At 39.1% G+C, this 25083-nt stretch overlaps 2 protein-coding genes across 5 annotated transcripts in view; both read right to left on the bottom strand.

The window, feature by feature from the left end:
- Positions 1-8017: 8017 nt before the first annotated feature.
- On the bottom strand, positions 8018-10102 carry BBS10 (Bardet-Biedl syndrome 10). Its single transcript, XM_051795908.1, has 2 exons — positions 9888-10102; positions 8018-9819 (listed from the first exon to the last, which is right to left on the bottom strand). The coding sequence occupies exons 1-2, from the start codon at positions 10085-10087 to the stop codon at positions 8046-8048; spliced, it is 1974 nt and encodes a 657-aa protein (XP_051651868.1). The 5' UTR covers positions 10088-10102; the 3' UTR covers positions 8018-8045.
- A 776-nt stretch (positions 10103-10878) lies between these two features.
- The window catches only part of OSBPL8 (oxysterol binding protein like 8), an 86112-nt gene continuing 71907 nt past the window's right edge, over positions 10879-25083 (bottom strand). For all 4 annotated transcript variants that reach the window (XM_051795904.1, XM_051795905.1, XM_051795906.1 and 1 more), the window contains 13 exons: positions 24779-24963; positions 23990-24071; positions 23190-23288; positions 22634-22730; positions 22224-22322; positions 20642-20739; positions 19277-19366; positions 18571-18707; positions 18077-18262; positions 15681-15768; positions 15175-15277; positions 14510-14615; positions 10879-14276 (listed from right to left, as the gene is read on the bottom strand). In XM_051795904.1, the coding sequence (XP_051651864.1) occupies positions 14141-14276; positions 14510-14615; positions 15175-15277; positions 15681-15768; positions 18077-18262; positions 18571-18707; positions 19277-19366; positions 20642-20739; positions 22224-22322; positions 22634-22730; positions 23190-23288; positions 23990-24071; positions 24779-24963 (1506 nt within the window). In that variant the 3' untranslated portion in view covers positions 10879-14140. The remainder of the gene's footprint in view (positions 14277-14509; positions 14616-15174; positions 15278-15680; positions 15769-18076; positions 18263-18570; positions 18708-19276; positions 19367-20641; positions 20740-22223; positions 22323-22633; positions 22731-23189; positions 23289-23989; positions 24072-24778; positions 24964-25083) is intronic.

Below are 25083 nucleotides of genomic sequence, written 5' to 3'. Positions count from 1 at the left end.
TTCAGGATCAACCCTTCCCAAATGTCCTTTGCCTCATAAACCTAAAACCTTCAAGTTGACATCCTGTGGGAACCCATGTTCTGTAGAGTATCTTGAATTTAGGAAATAAAAGAGGTCTCCATTTCACCAAATGCAAAGGGGAGTTCAAGCTCCAGGACTGTGCACTCTGTATCTTTTCCATTTGTACTCTGGATTTGATTTTTATTTATTAAGACAAATCACTGCAAGTGACTTCTTTCAGCAGGCAGTAAGGCAAGGCAGCTTTCCAGCTATGCACAGCTCAGGGCATGAGACCAGTCTGTCCCTCCTGGTCATGGCAAAGCCCAAAAAAAGCTTCCCCCGCTTCCCAGTTTCATCAGTACTCTGACATTTAATGTCATCCACACACTGGTGTGGTTGGGATTCTCCTTTGCAGCAGCAGTCAGATTTTAATCAAAATCTGTTGCTTGATTTATGATCAACAATAGGCATGAACTCTTTTTTTTTTAACATAAAATTGGGGTTTCAGTTGCTAATGGTGTATGATTCAGTTCTCTCTGACTTTCCCGTATAATCTTCAAGGTAATTAGTTAGCTTTTTTAATACAGTCATGCCTCTCTGTCCTTTTCCTTGCTGCTAGGATGCTCTGTCAAGGTACGTGAGGAAGCTAAATTTCAAAGTCAGAGCATTGTAACAACCTGACCACAACTAACATGTGTAACTCTACAAATAAAAATCTAATACTTTACACATTCAGAATACAAGAATTCCTATAGAAAGGGCAACCTGTGAATTAAGCATTAAACAGCTGACTCCCAAGCAACCCCAATCATCTCTTATAACCCCTAAAAGTGTTGCTTTTGGCTCACTGGGACAAAATCTGAGTAAAATTACTTCCTCCTCTTTTGTAGATTAGGGCTGAAGCATTGAAATGGGGATTAGGATCCCAGATAAGTATTTTATTTTGAACTAGAGGTTTGTGTTGGACCTGTTATAGTGTAAACACAAAGTTTCTAGCATTTTTTAAAAAATGTGGTCTCCAATAGCTATGGAGAAAGAAGCAAAATATAATATAATATAAGATAAATATAAATATATAGGCATTGGACCACTTATTTTAATGGCAGTAGTAAATCTTCCAAAATGTGGACTATTTCACAAAGTTAAAATTTAGCAATCTAAGGAGAATTGCAAGACATTTTTACTTGTGCTGGTGATTCACAGAAGCAAATATTGGAATTTTGTGACAAGTATAACCCGCTAAATGATCTCTGTCTCTACATGTTTCATTCCAATGTAATCATCCAGTGTTACATGGATAGTCTGATGCACACTTAACTCAGGCTCCCAGCAAACCAAATGACACACTAGATAACAATTCAGCATGTGTTGCTCCCTAAACAGTAGATCTGGACTTGGATTAAGGAACTAACAAATCAAAAATCAGGCTGCACAGGAAGAATAGAGCTTCCCAGGCAGTGCTTTTCCAAACACTTCTCCTCCATTGCTTTTAGGAGACAGAGCCAGTGCCAGGCAGTATGGCAACACTCCTAGTTGTCTGACTATGGAGAAGATCATATAACTGACCTGGACACCATTATACCACACACAGGCCATGCAAGCTACAGGAATGAGGCAGCTTGCCCTTGAAGGCTGGCTCAGCCGGGGATACCAGGGCTTCTCTTCACACCTTTTGGAAGTCACTGCTATGGGGTCTATACCACATATCCTGATTATCACTTGTTCCAAGCTGCTTGGAGTTCAAGTCATGTGCAATGGCTCAGGAGAACATAGGAACAAATACAGGGCTGCAGCAAGGGAAAGGGACAGGCTCATTTTAAACACTTCACCGTACTGCATGCAGAAATCCTTAGTATGCGAGGGAGTCAGTGTTCTATTGGAAGGGAAAGGGACACAGCAGTGGTGCCTGCTTCCTCATTAACAACTCAGTTTTCCTACACTAGTCACGGGTAAAGGAAAATACACAATATCTGCATTCTTGGCAGAAGCAGTTTTCCACATTTTATAAAAAGATAATTGAGAGATTGAGAGGACATCCAATGCATTAATTTTTTTTTAACAGACAATGATTGCACCTGCATCCATCCCTGAATTCCTAAAGATTTAAAGCACAGCCTGAAACCTTTATGAATATGAAGCCCACTAATATCTCATGATGAAAAATTATCACATGGGCAACAACTGACTTACTCCAGGCTTTGCAGTAAATAAGTGCTAGCAATGATAAAATCCCGGGGTCTTAAACTCCTCCTCTAGCTGATGTCTTCACTCCATGATATTTAACAGCTATTCCTGCAGAAGATCAACTGTTGGTTAGTTATTTCTACAAGAAATGCCTGTCACTGTGAAAAGTTTGAAAAGTCCTCAGCATTTGCTTTCTTTAAATTGAATATTCATATCTGCTGTTCTCTATTGAATCATTCAATGACTCTTAAATGTAATTTTTGAATAGGGCAATTAAAAATATCTGAACAGATAAGTAGTAAGTCAAGAGAAACTCTTCCATCTAAGATTTTAACAGAACATGACAACTTTCTACCTTCAGGGAAAAAAAAAAGTAATGGCCAGTGTCACATGGCACTTCAAAACAGTGCAAGGGAGGAAAATAAGTGAGGGAAAACACCTGTCACATTATGGAAACTAAGGACAGGTACACACACACACACATATTTTTTTCCTACAGATGTGGGTGTTTTTATGAGTGGAACACATTTATTCCAAGTTCAAAACTGGAGCTTTTAGAAAGCTCACGATGACAAGTGCAACAACATTAGGAGTTGTAGAGGCAGCATTTCAAGGCACTAGCATTTATTCTACTTTCTGATGTGAACACCCACTCATTCTGACAACAGAAATCCAGTGGGAATAATGAGAAATTTATTTCTCTGCATTATAGATTCAGACTTTGTTATGAACCTGAGCAGTGTCAAAATCCAAAGGTACAATTGTTAAAAGGTTGCATAATTTATGAGTTACTAAACACAGTTTGCAGGTGCTGCTGGTTCAGGACCCAATCCTAATCTCAGGCACACACTGTTATAAAACTCTGGAAAACAAAATCCACTGCTTTTCTCCAATGGTTCATAGTATCAGATTTCCAAGATACTCAGAGATGTTTGCTGTGTTTTTATTATAATTTGATCTTCGCAGTTAAAATGTTACAGCCAAAGTCAGGCAGTTACTGAACCATTACGAAGCTTTTAAAATCCGATATTAATCATATTTACAAAATCCTAGAGACAGCACAGAAAAAATGGTTAAAGCACAAATATGTTAAATACAATAGCAAGAAAATGATCTATGATCTTGTTCACACATTTTATTTCAACCATGCATTTTTTTTTCTGTAGGAAAAACAATGAGAACAGTTATTTAAAAGAAAAATCTGGTATCAGTCATCATCTGCTCCAAAGTACTATGCAATTAATTTTACTGGGCTGGTAGCCTGTCAATTCAGTATCTTCTGATCACTTGAATACATTTGGATTAGAGGTCTGGAGTCTGAGTACACGAGGCAGAAATGTGCTATTTTCAGTGGGGATAGACCTTTTTCATGGTCATAAGTGCTAGTTATTAAACAAACAAGATGTTGTCAATAACAGATTGGTATTGGAAATCTTGTAATCTATAATTTTTAGAATAATTGTTTCTCTTGAAACTGTTCAGTCTTATGAGAAGTCAGAACTACACAAGAAACTTAATTTTTCCCTACAATAAGGAGGCTAATGGCATTGAACTCCTGTTATAATTCACTATGAAAAACAAGCTCCGAGGTCCTAGACAGGCTTTCTATGCTCAAACACAAGTAAATTTAGATTCATTATCTAAGGCCTAGCAGATGGCAAATTTATCAGGCGATGATTTATAACTTCAATAACAGCTCATGCAATTCTTTTCAAAGCAGTAAACCCAGCAGCTTCCCATTACAACCCTGTGTTTTCACAGTATGACCTGTAACATGAACTGGCTCAGTGCTCCCCAGGCACAAGGCACCACACAAGCTCAAGCCCAGAACCTCTGCTCACCGAGGCTGGGGAGCCAAGCACTGTATTACTGATGACCCCTGCCTGTACTTTGCAAGTACCTAGGGATCAAAGCACATTCCAGAGGCTCGGGACAGTGAGGGTAAAATGTGCTATCTAAACAAATGTAATCCACACCCAGTAATTTCTCATCCACTCCTAGACTCTTCAAGCCTCAGGAACAGAAATGTGCATCTCTTATCTCAGGCTGTCACAAGTTTACAGCCCAGGACTCCCTTGAGATATGCAGACAGGCTGTCTCCACAGCTCCTAATGCTTTCCAAGGTAGCTACTCTTCTACATCAGCACAGGAGAAAATTAGTTTCATGGATTTTTTGTCCAGTTGGCAACCGTCTTCTGCTAGTCTTCCAAGGTGAGAGCAGAACTTAATGCCTTCCTTTTGCTACTGCATCCCAGGGAGGTAGGTGTGAAAGCTGAGGCTGTTTCTTCCCATTCATGTATCTGAGACTCTACATTCTTCCTTCTACATGACAGTCCTTTTCTATGCTCTACTCACCATTCAATCTTCATCTTTTCTCTGCTCTTCCTTTTGAACTGGGTCTTCTTATCTCCTGACTTGTCTTATTCTTGTCCCTCCTCTCCACCCACACACCCATGGAGTTATTACTGTATTACACTGTCTCATGAGCTTCACAGTCACGCAGAATAGAAGCAACTAAAACAGGAGGAGAAAATTTCCTGCTTTCTGGATGATTACAAATTGGTTCCTCTTCATAAATCCAAGCCATGTAAGTTCTGCAACATTTAGGATTATAGCCCAGGTGCCAAACTTCTGAAATAGAGGGGAGCTCTAGAACAAAAGAATGCTGATAATACTTGCTAATAACTCTTAAGGCTTAAAAAGTGTCTCACTGGAAAATTCTGCAAGGTGACAAAAAGGTCTCAAATTACAGGGAATGCAATTTTCAATACTTGCTCTATTATAAGCACCAGTAGTTGGGAAATGCCAAAAAACCCCTCCACTTACCTACACCACAGCTTGCAAGATTTACTGAGCTGCCAAAATTCATTCATAAACACTCTGGAAAGGTGAACTGTACAGCTTAGGCTAGGCACAGTAGGTGTCACACTCTTAGGTGTGACTGCTGGAGCGCAAGGGCAGAGCTATCCCCAGTCCCAACAGGAATGGCAGAAGCTCTGCTGTGGGGCACTGGTCCTCAGGATTATACTCCTAACAGCAGTACTTTAAAAAACACTTATGCCAATAAACATCTCCAGTACAGTCAACACTGATAACAGACTAAATTTTTTTGAGCATTGTGTAACTATTTTGTACCTTTTTCAGTACTGCATCAGTAATTAGATGCCTCAGAGTATTTCTGATTTTAGAAAACAGCTCCCAAGCAGTTTATTTGCCCTATGAATATAATCCAGCTGTTTCTACAATGACTTTCAGTGTTCTAAAAGCAGTGGCATATAAATATAATCCTTATACATGATATCAGACACGTATCAAGTCTAATGTTAAAATCTCGGCAGACATTACTCTCATCTGGAACTGTCTGTTCTGCCACATACACTGAGAAATCCCTACCATGTGTTCCCTCTCTGCATTCCCATTTTAAGGTAATATTTAATCAGATGCTAAGCCTGCAAAACGAAGACACCCACTGAAAGTAGGTCATGATTATTATCAAAAGCAAAATCACCATTCTGGATTATTTTACTGGGAATCTCAAAATAAGAACAGATTAGAAATTCTGTTTAGTAAAACAATACCTTTTTTAAAATATCTTAAATGGAAATTTTATCTTTTATAGTGATTTCTGCTGTAGGTGGCTTAGGACACAGCCATGCAGGACACAGTATTACTGATGTGCCCTTAATCCCACACTAAACCAAAGCCTCAGTGTAACAGTTCTTTTATCTGCTGGTGACTTTGTGAGAAATAAACTGTCTGCTGAACTAGCACAAATGGTGTTCCTATGGAAAACTATATTGTATTCTTTTTGACAGAACTGTTTTTAGAAAGAGTGCACTGCTTGATCTATCACAGAAATAAACACTGCTTACATAGTCTAGTCTTTTACTGAATCATATAATAAAGAAGGAGCTACTATATATTACATCTATTACATTTTTGCTATCATTATTTTTAGTTTTGGAATGAAAAAATTAGAATTTCTATTCCTGGATATAATTATTAGCTTAATATTCTCAGAGGGAAGTAATTTACATAATTCTAGATCCAAACATCTATTTCTAGTCTCATTAACAGACTATAAATGACACCTTGCACAAAATGATGCTGCAAAATTATAATTGTGTTTATTACGCCAATGCATTTCCAAAGCAACTGGTGATAAATTCAGACATTACTCTCTTGATTTGTTCAGTCTTAAGAGCAATAATGTGATAAATGCAATAGTAAATAGAGCAAGTATTTCATATTTGTGTTTACTAGTGACGAAACCACACTGTTTCTTAGATTTCAAGATCAAGATGTAAACAGAATTTTGCAACTGAATATTGAAATAGTTTCTCTCTTAGCATGAGATTTAAAAGAACCTCACTAAAAAAAACTATGCAAGGGGATGGATTAACCTAAACAAGCATAGAAACAATTCAGAAATCAAACCAGGAGTCTCTACCACTAATAGCAGATTTGTCACATAACAAAAAGCAAATTTAGAACAGATGTATGGAATTCTAGTGAAGAATTTAATCTTCCTTAATCTTCTCACGTGGTGTGATTAATGCCCTACCTTTGGGCTCTGGAAGATGATTTATAAAGATAACAACAGAAACCATATACATTTTTCTGCATGCAAAATATACAGAAAAATATAAAATATGCCACTATACAGTTATGCTCCTAAACAAAATGTTGCAGTCGCCTATTCCCTCTTACAAATGTGATTCAGCAGTGTGAGATTTGTGACACAACAGAATAATATTCTTTGTTGTGCCTGGTTCCTATTAACGATGCTCTCTGTATAGCTGCCAAAAACGCTAAAGGTCAGCAATCAGCTAAGCATGGATGAAAATGTAAGGCCATACTTAGGTTGCGTAACTTTCACTACAGAAACTAAGCAATGCCTATTTGGTAAACAGGGAGACAGTGTCCCAGAGATCAGTGAGAAGGACCAGGGAAGGTGCAGAGCAGGGAGCCAGCTGGGCCAGTGGCAGGGATGGAGGCTGGAGGAGAGCTGGGGAATGGAGGCTGTCTCAGTGTGATCCCAGCACCTGTAAAAGTCTGTTCAGACTCGACCCACACACAAACCAACAAATAAAAACAGACCATTCCCATTCTCAAGAGTTGCATGCAGCATGCAGTTTCAATCTAGTCTTATTGTACATTACTATTCATGCATCTTAAAAACTGTTTTTTAATTAAAAAAAAAAAAGGAAACTACCTGCCTGGATATGTGAATCTGCTACCTGACAAATAGGATTACTTTGCTTAAAACGCACCTACACTCCTTGCGGTTGGGGTGAGCACCTTCAAAATAGTCTGTTGAATTTCACATGGGGCAGAATGTAAGTTTGCCTAGGGCTGCAGAAAGGAGAGTTAAAACATCAAGATTTTTTAAAAAAACATTCTTTTAATCTTTGTCTATCAATACCAGTATGCCTGCACTTTACATGATATTTTGAGTTTGGATCTCAGTCGAAACATGTGTCCATGTGTACCTGACTTTCACTTTGCATGGAGGACAACCCATATTTAGAAATATAATAGAATAACAGCACAAAACAGAAATAATCTCTGGGAAACAGTGCATGAAGAAAAACCCATAGGTTGCTACAACCTCAGTGCATGCCCAAACACATCACTCCCTGTGGTGTGTAAACTGAGTCAACACATTCTCCCAAGCTGTCCCAGGCTATCTTCAGCTGGTTAGCCCTTTTTTTCCTTTTCTTCTAAAAGAAGTAGCACATTAGATCTCTAGACTTAAAAAGATATCTTTTAGTCTCTAGCACTGAATTTTGAGACACATCCATTTGACAAGAAGACATAAAGACATAAGACATAATCAAAACCATTCTTTATTAATGATTTCAAAAGTCATCTTCTGAATCATGGTCCTCAATTTTTTGCACCGGCTGCTTAATACCAATTATTAAGTCAATGGAGAGAAGCTCTGTAACACAATGAAGAACTGAAACGACTAACTGGTATTTGCAATACACTGACTCTAAGCCTTCCTTGTTCCCTGGCAGTGGTTGATTTTTTCGGAGTGAATTAACAGCTTTGAGATAAAATTTGGTAAAGCTGTCTAGTTCTGTTGTCCTGTACAAGGCCTTAGGGATACTTAGCAAAGCATCAGCAACCACATTAGATACGACAGCTACCTCTGACTGCTGACACTGTTTTGCATAGTACTGAATATAATAATGTAAAAGGATTTCAAAGTAACCTCCTACTGGCAAAACTGATCCTGCTTCTATGAGGGAGCTGGAATGATCCTGTGCAATACCTACATAACTCTCTTCCTGTTTAAATGGAACTATATTGCAACATGTTTTCTCTAGACCTTTGCCAACATCCAGGAGCTCACACCCAGTCACTGTATCAGCGTTACATGCCAACACAGCAGTGCTGTAGCTCTTTTGCTTGTCCACCAGTGAACTACTCTCATCAGGGGCTAAAATTTTTGTCCCTGTTTCATCACTAAGTGCTTTCAGCTGACATTCAGAAACCTGGTTACTATTACAAGAAATATTTTCTACTACAATTTGTTTCTGAGTGGGTGAAGAATCCCAACTGCAAACATCTGAGGCTTTGTTCTGGCTTTCACCTTCCGCTTTGCATTCCCCCCTCTGATCAACTGTTTTAAACAGCTGCTGCAGCATAGTGAAGGCCTCTTGTAAAGCAGCAGCATGTTGCTCATTGACCCCATCGACTGGCCCACAAAGGATCAGGCAATGGGGCTGGAAGGCACACACACTGGTGAAACCAATGTGGACACATCTCTTGGAGCCGAGCAACAAGGGCTGGCAAAACGATGCCACCGCAGTTTCAGTGATTTCCCTGTACATGTCATCACCAAAAGGTGCATAAGGCGAGACGCCGGTGATTTCACTGATAAGGGCCATTTCTTCCGACAATAAGCACTCTACAACAGAAACACCATACAGTTGGGCATAATAGATAACTACTTCGTCTTGCTTTGTGCTCGACAGTAACAGCTTAACGCTATTGCTCTGCAAGTGTTTCACTAAGGCTTCTGTCCTCCTTGTGATCCAGCGCAGGGAAGCCTCATACTGACCCTCGGAGTCGACAACAAACTCGACGCCGGGGGCCGTCAGGACGGGCTGCAAGGGCTCGGTGACTAGCAGGGCCCGCAGCTCCCCCTCGGCCGGACAGTAAGCGGCGAAGTCCCTGCGGAGGACGATGCCGGGCAGGATGGTGGAGCTGGCCAGGGGCAGGCCGGGCACGGCGGCGTGCAGGGCCGCGAACCGCCGCGCGAGGAGCCGCAGCGCCTCAGGGCGGGCGGCGGCGGTCGGGGCGCAGCGGCGGCACAACTCGGCGCAGAGCCGCGCCAGGCGCCGCCGCTCGCCAGGGCCCAGCCGGCCGGCCAGGTACGGCTCCAGCAGCGCCTCCAGCAGCGCCTCCGGGAGCCCGGGCGGCGCCGTCCGCCAGTGGCGCCGCAGCCCCCGCGCCGCCGCCCGCTCCAGCACCTGCGCCTCGAAGGCCCGCAGCGCCCGCCGCAGCCCAGCGCCGCCGCCCGCCGCCCGCAGCCCGCCCAGCACGGCCGCCAGCAGCACCACGAAGCTCTTGGCGCCGTCCCCCGTCGCGGCGCGGTGGCTGCAGGCGCGGGCCGCCATCACCCTGCGGGCACACGGGCAGCGTTAAGGAGCCGCCGCCGCCGGCCCCGCCCGGCCCCCCCGCCGCGGTACCTGGCCGCAGGCGGCTCCAGCCTCAGCGCCTCCAGCAGCCGCCGCCCGTCCCGCGTCGGCACCGCCTCGCCCGTGGGCCGCAGCAGCAGCGCCCGCCCGCCCCGCGGCCCCAGCGCGCCGCGCACCGCCCCCGCCAGCGCTGCCGCCTCCTGCCACAGCCGCGGCAGCTCCGGCACGGGCTCCGCCATCGCCGCCGCCATCGCACCGCCCCTTCCGCCGGCCGCGCGTCACGGCCGCGCCTGGGCAAGGGCCGAGGGGCGGCCCGGGGGACGGGGAGAGCGGGAATCGGTGCGGCCCGGGGAGCGGCGCACAGAGCCGAGAGGCTGAGCCGAGGTGCGACACATCTTTATTGGAGGCGGCGGCGGCGGATTCCGCCGCCCTGTTACAGTTCAGATCCCTCACAGAGAGCGGTGATCCCGAATGACGGACTGCGCGGAACACGCGGGGACGGGGGAGGCGGGCGCTGTGTCCTCCTGAGGGCTGATTTTCGCGCTTGGCAGAGCGGGGCAGGGCAGAAAGGAGAAAAAGTTAAAAGAAAAGGCCCAGATAATGTCTCCGTGAAGTTCTTACTTCGTTATGGCTATTTCTGTATTACTACAAAGTAGTGCAGCTTCACTGTAAACACCCAAAATCCTCCACTTTCGGCTCACCAGCCAGAAAGAGGGAGTAATGTAATGCTTTAAGAGTTTTTTTTCCCCTGCCAGAGTCTGACTAAGCAGGAAAATCAGTTCACAAAGACAAAAGCCCTAACAAAAGGTCAGATGTTACATATGGCACAAATTTGACAAATCTTTACATGTCTCGGAACAGCAAGAAACCCATCAGGAAGGCACTGTTTACAATACTTGAATATCTGCTAAATTTTCTGTGATTTGAGGATACTCTTGAAATAAAAATAATTAAAACTTACAGATGTACAGAATTCTTGTTATACGTTATTTACACAAACAGTGGTAATAACCAAAAGTAACAGCATTTAAGAAACTGTAGGAAACATTGAATCCCAAGTCTATTTCATAAACACTAGTCCAGCAAAAAAAAAAAAAATTGCCAAAGGCACAGGAGAGCAGCAAACAACAACCAAACCAAACCAAACATGACACGACAACCAGGCTATATACTCTCATGTAATGTCAACTATTTAAAAGAAATCAACATGTGAAATGCAAGAAACATCATCTACTGCTGAAAATGATACTTGTTGCATTTCACATGGCATATTTACTTTTTCTTAGCTTAGGTCATCTGTACCCACCTAGGCAATCTGTACCTAAATGGCAAATTAAAGGCATAGAGTGCATTTGAAAACAAACAAACCCAACAAAACCACATGGCAACAAATTCTGAAAATATTTCCTGTACAAGAGAAGAAACCCAAACAAAACAAGATTTGTAAATCAAATATGAAGTGCTGTTTTAAACTTCAAAAACTAGTAGGAGGCCACAGCTCTCCGACATCTGCAAACTGTACAATCCATTTTTATAACTATGAGCAGAACTCAGTCTTAAGCAGGCAGGAGAGTCAAGATCTGCTGTACATCATGGTTAAACAGGACAATGGTGATACACTAACGAAAAGGCTCCATACGTGCCTGTGACCAGCTGTACTGTAAAAATTCAAGAAGTTTCTTTGTTCTATTCAAATGAGGGAACATCATATAGAACCCATCAGTATGTTTTCACTGTACTTTTCAGAATTTATCTAATCATACACTCAAGAAGTCTGCAATTTTACTTTTCAAAAAGTTTCATCACATATCCTTTACCTTTTCAGATCATCACTAAAACGACTTTTACAACAGAATTCAACTCTAAAAAATAAGTTGAAGAGGAAAATAAGCATAGGGATTTTGTCTTGCTCTGTTCAAGTGCTTTACTTATCTTGAGCTGAGCATGAATTTCAGATATGGAGAATCTGTTTAGTCTGACATTGTCCAACACCAAGCTGCAAGCCAGCTTGCTGGGTCAAATCCAGTTACGACCAGGCAGTCCATGTACAAATACATGCAAACTGTGTTACCTACTGCTCTTGAACAGAAGTGATTAAAAAATGAACATGAAAAGGCAGAAGGACATTTCTATTTACAAGGGAAATAGAAACTTATAACTATCAGTCAAGAGTTTCAGCACCACAAATTTAGCAGAGTATTATTTCAGGGGATTGAAGTCATGGCCCAAATCTCATTTAGTGGATTATTCTCATGTACAGAATATGTTTAAAGGCTTGAACTGGATCTTAAGACAGGTGAAGCTTTGACATCTGAATGCAATAACGAATGGCCAAATTCCAGGCTGAGAACGTTAAGTGAAAGCTGTAATATTCTGCTTTCTTAATGCTATTTTATACATGGCTAACAACTTCAGTTTCCACTTAGAGACTTAGGCATTTGTAATTTTTTGTTTACAAAGGGACTTTGGTCTTGCCCATAGATGCAAGATCTGCTTAAGGTACCACATTCAGAAAAATTATTCCAGACCAAACCATGCTAACGTGAAGCTGTAAGCAATATGCTGAAGTTGAGTGCTTACACAATAAACTTTTACATAGCTAAGGCTCAAAGAAGGGGAAAGGTAAAAAAGAAGGGGAGGTGTGTGAAGCTGTCAGCCACAGAAATATATAAGCTAGACAGATAAAAGAGTAAACAGTATTTTCACTAAATACTAGTGAGACTGATGCAGAACAGAAAGGCAGATCACCAGGTGGGTCAAGGAGGCTACTCAAGGCAGAGGGATAACCTGGCCATGCCAAAAAGCCAAACATGCCCTTTGAACTGTTCCACTGCCCAGGATGGATTTGATTCCTGAGAGGATCCCCTGAAAATGAACTTGTCTGCACTTCACATTGTGCCACTCATCTTCCTGTTGTCTCATCTGGGTAACTGAGAGTATCTTTACAGTACTACAGCTTCTTCTTGACTTGGTATGCTTGACTGGCACAAGGAACTCACCAGATAAACACCAGCACTAAATTTTTTTGCTGAAATTTTACAAATTCTACACATGCATATATTTCTTCAAATAAAAAAACATTAGGAACCCTGCTTCTGAATTGAAATTTCATCTTCACATTAATTTGTATGGCTACAGCATACTAAGTAGGTGTATTCATGTATTCTGGTAGGCAGTATATACTTGCAGTAAGGAGGGATTTCCTTCCTCACAAATACTTACGGTTTCCCTCTCATTTGTTTTGATATATGTGGTGTTAGCCACTGCAAAATTTCTGAACTTTCCCCTTGTAAACACACGTTTTCATTTGCAAGTGAACTCATGACAGTACCTGAATCCTGTTCTACATTGTCTGCCTTTTGGGAGGTTCAGCTCAAGCTACACACTAAACACACCTCTTCGTCTTCACATTTTGTTTCAAAAATAAGCAAGAATTCTGGCATCAGCAGTCTTACCCTGACATGGCCATACACAAATCTAAAGTCAAAGCTGTAGATTTATCAAGACTTACAAACATACCAGAAATTCTTGACATTTGCAGTTCATGAGAGAGAGTAGACCAAGACAGTACCTTCCTGGGTGCTGTACTGTTAAAAATGTGCTCTGTACAGTAGATGCAGGAATGTTTTTATGAAGAATCTGAAGTTTTAAAACTATAAACCAGCTGTCTTTCAAGCCTATAGTGATTCAGGATAAAAACTTCATACTTCCAAAACAAATCAGCATGGCATGATGTTGCAGATTTCCCAAAGACTTCAGCTTTTTACTTGCCAGTTCCTAACGTTCATGATTTTTTGTATAATAATGTATTTGTTTGCCCTTAAGCAAAAGCTTACTTCCAAACTCCTAGCGCCATTTACAAAAGCTGTTGGCTACTTCAAAAGTTCCTTTTTTATAAAAATGATAAGTTTATATGTAACGAAGTATGTTTGTTTATCATTCTACCATAATAGGAATCACATCCTACCTACGAGGTCTGACCTCTGAGTTTTTAACTTCATCTATTCTGTGGTGAAGATTGATCAGTACAGTGTATGATGTAATATAAACACAAGGCTGATGTCGTATGACTACGAGACAGAGGCACACACCAGGAGCAAGAGTGTACTGGCACTTACACAATTCTTACTTCAACTGGGTAGACAGGAGTATGATTCTGAACCATGAACACTGACGCAAAGTTCTGTGAGTTGTTGCTACACGGTTCTTTTAGATAATATTGCATCATTTAAAGTCCAGCTTAAAATATGGTCCCCAGTAACAGTTTGATCGTTCCAGTTTGAGAAGGCCCTTGTTCACACTTCCTATTTGAACAAGAAATTAATGACAAGTTGTAGTAGAACCAAGAGTAAAATGAAGACATAGTGCTTAAACTGCAGGAAACGGTAGTCCACGGGTGGTGAATTAGAAGAGACTCTATTTCGTAGAGCCATAATGTCCCTGTAAGATAGAAAACAATATCCTGTAAATTACAAACTAGACAATTTGGCATTTTCTACTATGTTAAGGCTCCCTATCGAAGGGAGCTTTTGAGAAAAACTATAAAATATCAATGAGCAATCAATATTTGTAAAGAAGAATAAAGACAGCAAGGCTCTAAAGCAGAAAATGGGAAAAACAGCTATGGAATTACTATTCTTTAAACAATTTTCAAGCATTTTGATTAGTACTACCTCTTAATGTCTTCTTGTGTTTCCTTTATAGATTCAATGGCACTCTGCAGTTCACCAAGGTCTGCCCCTTTTTTCCTTATTCTGGTATTATGCTTCAGAAGTTGTGCTTGAAGGATAGAAAAGCCAGATGTAATTGAAGTGACTTCAGCCAAAAAAGGAATAAAGTACAAATGACTAACTAAAAGTTGCAAAAATGAGGAGAAAGTTTTCTAATTATTTTCTACTGAAACCTTTATTTCGGAGTCACCTATAGCACAGAAGGACAGCAATTTAGGCGCTTGAAATATCCTTAACTCACAATGTTGTTTAATTTTTGCAAGCATTATCAACAACAAAAATCTGCCCCCTAGCCACATACTAATCTACAAATTAAAACAATTCATCTTGTTTTAAGAAAGAAAAGAGTTTACAAACACCATTTTTTCCCCCCAGGTATTAAATATGTGCAGCATTTAAGCCTGCCTACCCTGCATTTAAAAGGAAAGTTTGCAATTAAAACCATGAGCTGTTCTGCTCCTTTGGTTTTCCAGAACGTGCTTCACATCGTATCCAACGTGATATAAAACATAATACAGTCACTGAGATAAGAAGAGTATGTGTGACTCTGAACTCTTTAGCTGTCAAATAAATTTATTATTTCTGTATGCAAATGTATCTTTTCATACCTTCACTCCCAGAGGAATCCTGGTTATCAGGCTCCGGTGATGAGAAACCACACTCTCCTTTCTTCTGACTGGTTGGCTTTCGTTTAATTTTTGGAACAGTAACCTAAAATTGATAAACCTACGTGTTGTTTCCAGAAAACCAGAACTGTAGCAAAGCAGGACATTCTAACAGTTACAGTTAAAAGAATAATATTCAATAGAAGTCCAAGTTAAAATTTTTGAGGCATAAGCAGCCTGAAGTTTGTGCATCTTACCATTTATAGGATAATACACATTAAACTGCTGAGTTCAAGTTTGCATATTTTATATTCCCATCCATTCAAGTTCACATATACTGCTTAGGATGCAACACACAAGTGAAAGACTATGGACTGGGTAGACAACATTTTTGTTGGATAACAGCATTTCCCATCAATCCCAGTGCTCTGATGACCTTTATACAGATAATGCATAATATATGCAAGTCCCTGGATCTTGCTGCATGTGCTATCAGAACTGGAACATACCATTGGTGTCCGATGTCGAACTTTGGTTTGGATTGTGCCATCTTTTTCAAACTGGATCATATCATTCAAGGGGTCCCATGGTCTGGTACTAGAAAAAGGAAATATTATTAACACTACAGTGATTTAAATATTTTCTTGCTCAGTAACTACTCAGTATGAAGAGGCTAAAGCTCTCCCTATATAAAACTCAGACATGGAATAAGTGATCTGATCTTCCACTTATAGCCCAGTCCTAACCTAAAGGGCCAAGAGAGACAAAAAATAAACTTCACATCCAGGTCAAATCCTCAGCCAGCTGGTAAGAGTACAAGCTATTGTATTAACCAACAATATCATTATGAATTTATTTGGCCAGTGATATGCATTTGTCAAACATGGAGAGATTTCCTGCTTAAGATACAGTTATTATTTTAGAACTACAGGGAAATTAGGGGAATTTAAAAATTATTTTAGTTTTTGACCACTTTTTGTTGCAATTTTTTTTTCTTTTAAAAGATGCCTAGGAAGAAGAGGTTAAGAATCAGTTACCTCAAACCTGCTTTCATCCCAAAGGGGGCTAATAGTAATCAAGACCGGCTTCATGAGACACTAATGAGCTATGCACAGTTTTCTTGTTCTGATTTTTTAAGAATTCTTTTCCAAGTATAGCCTGATACAGAACTTAAAAAAAAAAGCGTAAGACACATAGCTCAGTGGAGAGTAACAAGTAGCCAAAGGCAAAGACCAATGGTCCCACTGACTACAGCTGTTCAGTGGACTGTTTCAGGAAACTGCAAGTGAGCTGCATCAGGGTTGTTCTGACGTGCAGCTTTAGGGAGAGTAGATTAAGCATGGATTTCCTTTCATGTGCTTCTGTATGCCTTTTAATAGTTTGTAGATGTTTCATGTGTGGTGAACACAGTCCTGCACTTAACATCTTAGCTTAACCTGACTTGAATTAAATGCCATCTGAGGTAACTGGGTTAAGAACTAGGCATTGCTCTCTTCGGTATTTGTAATCCAGATGCCTAAATCTATAATCCAAATACCTTAACAAATGCCACAGCTCACTGACCACATCTTTCACAGTGAGCATAAAAGACTGCTCTCTACATGGACCAGGTGGTTAGCCAGCATTATACACTTAAAGGAGACAGAAGCTTCTTCCAAGGAATGCTGACAGTGCAGGTTGCTTTCTAGCACATAGTAAAATTTCCATGGCACATCCTTGAACCACAAGGCCTCAAGGACACATGAAATAATGCAGATTAGCAAGATAGGTATTAAAGTCGCAGGGGATAGTCTAACAGATTTGAAGTACAGTACTTTTCCTAATTGTTTTACACAGCGTTTGAGAGTATGGGCAGTCAATTCAGCTGGACTGTTCTAACAGGAAGAGGCATCAACAGCACTAGAGGGTTCAAACCAAGAGAGGGTGTGTCACAGAGCATTTAATCTAGTTAGGGAATTTTTCTGCTGCTGGATGTTTTCAGTGCTAAGAGTCTGCACAAACTTAAAAGGAAACCAAGGAAATTCACGGAAAATAAATTTACTGAGAGTTGCTAAATACACAGGTTCTCTGCTTGGTTCCAGGAAATCTCTAAGTTGCAAATTTCTTGGAGACATGAAGAGTACTCAGGATTCTTGTAGTCTTCTCTATACATATACTTAGGCCACGGCCCCAATATTTGCCATTCTTCTACAGAAAGGAGAAGGTCTCCCAGGTTTAGCCAAAGGAATATACTTCAATCATCCATGGCATCAGAGTTACTCAACTCGGTGTGTGTCATCCTTGGATATTTTACTTTTACAGATTCTACAATATAGAACGATGCTGGGTACTGAACAACAATCAGTAAAACGTGGATGTTCTATGAAAACCATCACTAGTAAAGGCCTCAGCTCCAAGCTGACTTTTGCAACATTGGTGAGAACACAGAATGCATCCCAGCAGTCAGGGAGACAGCTACATCTTCATCTTCCAATCCAGATCATCACAGAGATTCACGCACACACGTGTACGCTGGGCATATTCGACAGCCAGGCAGAGCCACCTGGTCCCAGCATTAAGCATTGCTGTCAACCTGTTATTCTCAGAGTTATTCTAATACATAACAAATTAAACGGCTCAAATCAACTAAGCACAGGCTTCTCTGATTTTCAGACACTTGATTTTCTGATTTCCAGCTGGTATGGAAAATCTCTGTAGCTGCTTTGGTCAGTGTAGGGGGGAAAAAGGGAGCACAATAAACCCCAAGGTGCCATGCCCAAGAAAATCTAGAACATAGTATAGATTTGTTACTATATGTAAGCTGTATGTCTCAGTACTTTTGCTCCTAAAGCCACAGGAAGAGGCTCAGCAACATCACCTCAAGCACTTAACAAGCAGTTTTTGCTACAAGCACTTCAAGACTCACTCAGCGTATTTGTAGTGCCATTCTCCTGTGACTGAATCCTGATCAAACAGCTTGCATGTCCACTCTTCACCCTTAAGTTTCCTCTCTTTGGCACTCTTTCTTTGAGCTTCTTCCAGAACATATTTCTCTTGAGTAGCTTCTGTTTGGTCTTTATTATTTATTGCTCTTGTCACTTGTTGCCAAAGCCTGACAAATGAACAATACACAGACAGAATCTGGTTGACAAAATAATTGCAAACTATTTCCTCAATTATAGGTTAAGTAAATAGACCACCCTCCAAACAGAACATTACCATTTGTAATATGTTTATCTACATTTCTACCATGACTTTCCATGATTGTAAAGTTTATAAACAATGATCTTATTAAGTGTTACTTGTTTTACAGGCCAGTATCATTAAACATGGAAAAGAAATTATAATTTGCTTATAATTTGGAGAAGATGATGAGTTTCATTTTGTCAAAATAAATACATGGTTCTAAAGTGAACTTACTTCTCTGACTCAAATTCATCTTGCTCTTCAAACTTCACTGTGTATCTAGGTAATCTGCGCTGCTTGATATCAGATGTTGGGTTCCAGAATGTCTCTGAAATACCTGTCTTCTTGTCAGTAATAGTAACTTCACTGTCCTGTAACAGATATGGTTACCTTAATTGTAATTATGTCAAAGAGTGCCAAAATTACAAAAAAGGGAGGAATAAGTTTTTGTGGTTTTTTTTGTAATGAGAATTTATTTTCTTTTGAATGCATGCAGTTAAGGATATTTAGATATGCTAAGTTTAAAATTCTATTTCTCCCTTTTGTAGTAGGTTCTAACTTGGAACAATGGAATCATTACCACGTTCAAAAACCAGCAAGGCCATGTCACCTCACAAGAACTGGAACAAGCTTAAATGTTTCATGTTGGTGCCATAACAATTCTTCATAGTACTAACACATATACCAAAACATTTCACAAGCTTCATTGTGAAGAAACATTTTACTTTCTTCATTAACTATTCAAACATGCACAACTTCTCCATTTTCTAACAGCTACAAATAGCACTATGTTGATTCTATACCTTCTTGAATACTTTCTATAAAAGCAGTACTTAACTCTTTTTTTTTTTAAACTTGGGTCTTTTTTGTAACTAAGTGCTATTTTCACCTGTCTCAATTGTCAGCCAGAATTTAAAAAAGACCATCACTCACTACTTACCCAGTGACCCTCTAAAAGAGCCAGAACTTCTTTGCCAAGCTTAATTTTCCCTGATATTTGGTTAACACTGTCGTTGTTACCCAAAAAAGGCTGCAAAATAAAAATAAATGGTTTCATGTTTATTTTGATAATCTATTATTTTTGTTTCTATGTTTAGTGTTAAGGAAAAAAGTGCATTTATGAAATGTGCTGTAAACAGCCCTGATGGCTTTTAGTATTATTTCTTCCGATTTAATTCCCAAAAGAAGTCTAAAACCACAGTAAGTAGTTTCTTCAGGCTATTTTTCAAGAGATTTGATGAGCAAAAGTATTGTCTAAGGAATGTGTAAAGAAAACAGTAAATAATGCAGAAAACAGTGACACAATAATATCCTGAAGGGGACAGTCATTTGCTATGGTAATTTCACCAATTTGCCAAGGACCATTTGTTATGAGATTAACTCTTGCACAAACACAACAATTCCCCTGTAATTTCAATCACATACAATTTCCCTCTCCACTTGTACACTTGTTGGCAACTATTTATTCAGATTTAAATCAGTTTCTGCCTCAAAGATGGCAAACGTATTTTTCAGAAGTAGAAAGTAGTAGTATTAGTAGAAGTAGTACTAGAAGTAGTTTAGAAACGTTTGTTTAGCTTATGTGAATGGAGAGATGCTCCTACATTATGCTCAGCTGCCAAAAATAATCCATGTAAACTGTTGCTTAGCACTGGGCATTAGGCTGACATAAATCTTAGCCAACTGTTAGCCTTGGACTCATTTTTATTTGAGGTGTTGTGAGCAACTTAAATTTACCCAGGATGAAAGGGGAACATAGGTGTGAGTTCTCCTCCATGGGCTCTCTAGGAGTTTAAAAAGACCCTGAACATTTTCAGAGAAATAAAAACTACCAAGGTGTATTAACAACAACACACAAAATGCTTGAAACACTGATCAGATCACTGAACACTTCTCCCTGTTCCAACACTTTCCTAGACACACACTGTTGCCACTGCTGAAGATGAGACAGACCATTGCTTTTTCCCCATTAGAGCTGTTCTTAAGAGTCAACAACAATATGTTTGCATCTGTTATCACCAGACATGTATAGAGCACTGTAAATTTCAGTCAAAACCTTTGGATTCAGAAGAATACATTAAGAAAAGAATGACAACTCCTTTTATTAAAAAAATAAAACCATAAAAACATCACAATTTGCTAGATTCAGACAACTGGAAATGTAGCAGTTAAAACAAAAATTCCTCTATTTTCCGAAAGATAATTCCATACTAAATCAGACCATATCTAAGGAGTCACCTAATGATTTTTTTAAGTATCATTATGTTCATTCTCCTTTTTGTGCCCACTAGCAGCATTTACTAACCTTGAGTTTGAATTCAATTGTTGCACTGTAGCCAGTTTTCTCACAGGTGATGTTGACTGTTCCTCCAAGCTCTAAGGTCATTGTGCCATAAAGAATTCCTGCAAGAGAAAAAAAAAAGGTAAAATGAGTATTTTTAACGGAACAAAACAAAAAACATAAGCTACGTGGGTACAATTCCTAGAGTAAACATGCTTGTGCCAGAGGAAAAGTTGTATTTTCAGATGACCTTTCCTAACGATAATCATGATCTTTCTGCCAAATAAGATAACCCAAACAGAAACAAAAAGATCTAAGTGAATTACAGATAAGCAGGAAAAACAGTTTATGAAGACATATCTTTGGCAGCATACGCTGCTGGCTCTAGCAAGGGTGATGTTTAGTCTTATTGGAAATGACTGGAGAAGGGAAGCTTCTGCGGCTAAGACAAGAAAATAACCTACAACAAAAAGAACAAAGAAAAACATCCCTCGAGCAGAAGCAGTATGTGCAATCAGACCACAGGTGAAGGTAATCATGGACAACCAATATAAAACAACACTGATCACCTCCCTAAAGACTTCTGGAAGTACAAGATTGACAATGTTGAGCATACTTTCCTTCCCATGTCTTTCCCTTGCAATCCAGTGCTTGAAACACTGAATATATTTTACATACAGTGGATGGATGTGCAAATACCTTTGTTTCACCATGCACATTCTCCCTCCCTGCATATTCTTCTACCTTTCTCCCTCTCTATTAGCTTTACTAGTCACACTAGTCCTCCTTCTTCCTGTTTGACTTGAATGTATGAATATATGTTGTCTGGTTTAATTGTTTAGTATTATTTTAGTCAACAAAGCCATAAAAAAATTGAACATAATATTAAAAACTTTAAAAAACAGTGGAAAGAGAAAAGCCTACTAAGCTCATGTCAAATTATCTAATTCTGCTAATTGATCTTCATACACCTCAAATGAAGAAAGTATTATATTTGCTGCCCTTATAGTCGGCCTTCTGAAAGAGAATTCTAGCTATTCTGAATGAGAATTTTGGAATATATGGGTAGACAATCCTGAATAAGTTTCACCTTAAAAATAAGCAATTCTACAATGTATTTTGCACCACTACTGACCTTCCAGAAAGCTTTACAAACCACTGACTGGTTTCCCATAAAGACAAATGTTCATGATTTACACTTGAATCACAAAGCGTAGTGTAGATACTACACTGCCTTCCATGTTTACAAGAGGAAAATATTGGAAAAGCTCAAAATCATTCTAACAAAAAGGCAACTCCAACAGTAAATTAGTATCATGTAGTGACAGCTGTATATATATATATGCTCTTACTATTTCTTACTTTTTATGAAAAAAAAATCTTTTTCTGTGCCAAAAAATAAAACATGGCTTAAACAACAGATGTATTTTTCTCCCTATAAAATATGCAGAAGCCTAAATCCACCAATGTTGCCAATGTTCAGAACACTCTTCTCAGATGACAGGCTTGAATCCAACACAGTATGTTATTTAGAATAATGAACTATTTAGAATAACAAACTTGTTCTCAAAACTTTACCATCTAGAGCATGAAAAAACCCCACTACCTTTGCAATGAGCATATGGCATTGTCATTACGTAATCTTCTCCCCTATTTAAAAATGTTAGCCGTCCTTCTCCATCCAGTATGGCAGATAATGAATTCCCTGAAATTCAAAAACAGAATATCATATTTCTCACCCTGAAAGACAACAGCCAGTATTTCCTAATAACTGAGCAATAAAATTAAGAACATCAGTATATTTAGCACTGCAATCTGTTCTGTCTAGTGAAGCCACTATAATACAGTGTCTCCAATTAAAAATTAAAATACTCTAAAAATAGAAATTAGAAAAGATAATACAACAGTCAAACATTAATTCTTCTAACAGCCTTCTTTCACCCACAAAACACAGCTCAAGTGCACCTATTTTACATTCCTCAATAAAAGTACAACCAAAAAAACCTCATTATTTACCATAGAACTTTGATTTGGCCAGAATGCTACCACTAAGGCAAAAACCATCCTTGCGGTTGCTAACATAGAAGGCAGATATTGGAGGGTGATGCGATACCTGTGGAAAAAAACCCACATATGTGAAAAAGAAAAAAAAGAGAGGAAAAAAAGAAAACCAAGAACATGCAATATTGTATAAAACTTGAGCTAATAATGACAGAATGTAAACTTCAGGCTGCACATATTAGAATACAGTTAATTTATGTGAAATGTGGCTATAATCTTTATAGACAAAGATCAAGCAAATACCTACTGAATTACAAGACTTAAGAAAATTAGCATCTGACTTTTCCTGGAGTAAGAGGGAACAGAAATGCTGTAAACATTTCTCTCTATCTCTCTAGGAAGGGACACTTAAAGGAGACATCTGTAAGAAAACTATGATCACCAGGAGAGCTTTTAGGATACTATTCATACATTTCAATACATTTTCTGAAACTACCATGTCATTTCACTAGCACAAATGTACAACACATTTATTTTTCTTAAAAATATTTGTTCCAGTCATTGCATCTACCTGTTCTGCAATATAAAAAGTCTTGCTATTTGTCCTTGGATGAATCCACATGCAGCGGAAAGTCTCTCCAAGTATAGGATTGTACGGCTTTTTTAGTCCCTAAAAGGAAATAGAGAGTAACCACACTATGCATGTACACAAGCCACAGTCTGTCACTGAAGATAAGACACACACAAAATAATAATAATAATATATATGCTGAAGGACCTGATATATGTGCTAAAGTATATAGTATTTTATTTCATCATTTCAATATTGTGCTCAGTTATTCTGCTCTTCATTCTAAGAAAATTGTCATACATTTAGTATATCCAGAAAACTATTCCAGGCTATGTGTAAGGACACACAGAATATAAGATTTTTTTTGGTAGAATTATTACAGAGCTTTTGTCTGAAGTTAGGTAGTAAGTACTTACTTTCAATACTGTTTCCCACCAACATGACTATAAAGAGTATTTAGTGAAAAGCTAAATGAAGTAGTGGAAACATTAGTCCTCCAATTGCAGAACGTTATCACTGAAGAATGATAAATATAGAACTGGCTTAACTTTATCAAAAAATATTTAGCTCAACTTCTACTCCGAGGGACAAAAGAAATTGAATAGAGTCTATTTTAAGAATGGCAAGGGACTAGAAAGTTCCATGATCTATTGTGTAAAAAATAAAACCTAAACACTTAACCTTGCTTTTTAAAAAAATGCATAACAATGTAATTTAAAAGGAAAAATTTACTCCAGCACAATCCTAAGCCTTCAAACTAGACACAATGACTAACAACAAAATAATACGTGGAAGTACACCTTTGGCTTTTTGTAGAATCCTGACAAATACCACTTCACTACTTTTTTCATGCGGTTGTAAGCATTCTCTTCAAGAGCAGCTCTGTGAAACAGAACACACAGACTGTCAGCTTATTGAGACAACACAATCAGTATTGTCTCAGCTATAACACACTATCAAATGTTATGACATATCTTGAATCTATGAGCTGACTAAAACAACAGGTTTGTGATTTGCAGTACTGTAAAACTTTCAGCCTAATCTCACCAAATTCAGAGTTTTCAAATAATTTTCAGAAAACTGAAATCAAACAAAAAAATCAGAAATCATATTTCCATATTTGAGTCTGTTCTTTGTAACAATAAATTCTGTTCCACCTCCACTAAAGTCTTCCATTTATAAGATACTACTCCAGAGAACCAGCCCACTCATGTGCAGAGCTCTGAGTTCAATAATATTTCAATTTACAGTCTTTAATTTATTAGCTACATTTGAGCAGGCAACTAAAAATCTGGACAGAACTTAACACTGTATTAAAAGTTTAACTGGTACTGGATTACCATTTTAAATATGCTTCTTTGGGAAAAAATAATTAAACTAATTTTGAGAAGTCTTCTAACCAGTCTTCAGAAGCTAAACTGCAACATGATTGCTATTAAATTACTAAGAGGGGCCAGACTTCAAGATGTACTATATGAGTTCTTAGGCAGTTAGCTTTCAGAAAACAAGGATATCTGACATTGTTGCCCTATTTTAATTAAAAAAAAAATAAATGGAAAGAATGAAAACCAGAGATAGAATTTACTTACTCAGACAAAAAGTCTGCATGGTAGTAGTAATCAGACAGCTTGTCCAGGAAAGAGCGAGGTTCCAAGATAAATGTAGGCAGTACAACCTTGGACAAATCCATTCCTGGCCGGACTTGCTTTAATAGTGTCCAGATCAAACTTTTATTTTCTTCTGACACTACTTCTGTCTGAGCAGCCTCTCCTGCCTAGGATGAACCAAAAAACGCTTACAGAAATGAGAAAGAAAATAATCCTCCAGAAGACAGGTCAACATTTCCTATGGTTGCAGTGAGAATGGAAAATGGATACTTAAAATGAACCACTCA

This window comes from Manacus candei, unplaced genomic scaffold, assembly GCF_025592945.1.
Source record: "Manacus candei isolate 608988 ecotype Guabito, Panama unplaced genomic scaffold, ASM2559294v1 h1tg000043l, whole genome shotgun sequence".
In the NCBI taxonomy this organism is placed as follows: Eukaryota; Metazoa; Chordata; class Aves; order Passeriformes; family Pipridae; genus Manacus; species Manacus candei.
This window is presented reverse-complemented; position numbering and strand designations above follow the sequence as displayed.

Excerpts from the sequence above, each read along its gene's own strand:
- BBS10 (XM_051795908.1), bottom strand. The coding sequence starts at position 10,087 with ATGGCGGCGGCGATGGCGGAGCCCGTGCCGGAGCTGCCGCGGCTGTGG. Across the intron at positions 9,820-9,887 it reads CTGGAGCCGCCTGCGGCCAG|GGTGATGGCGGCCCGCGCCT; the intron begins GTACCGCGGCGG and ends GTGTGCCCGCAG.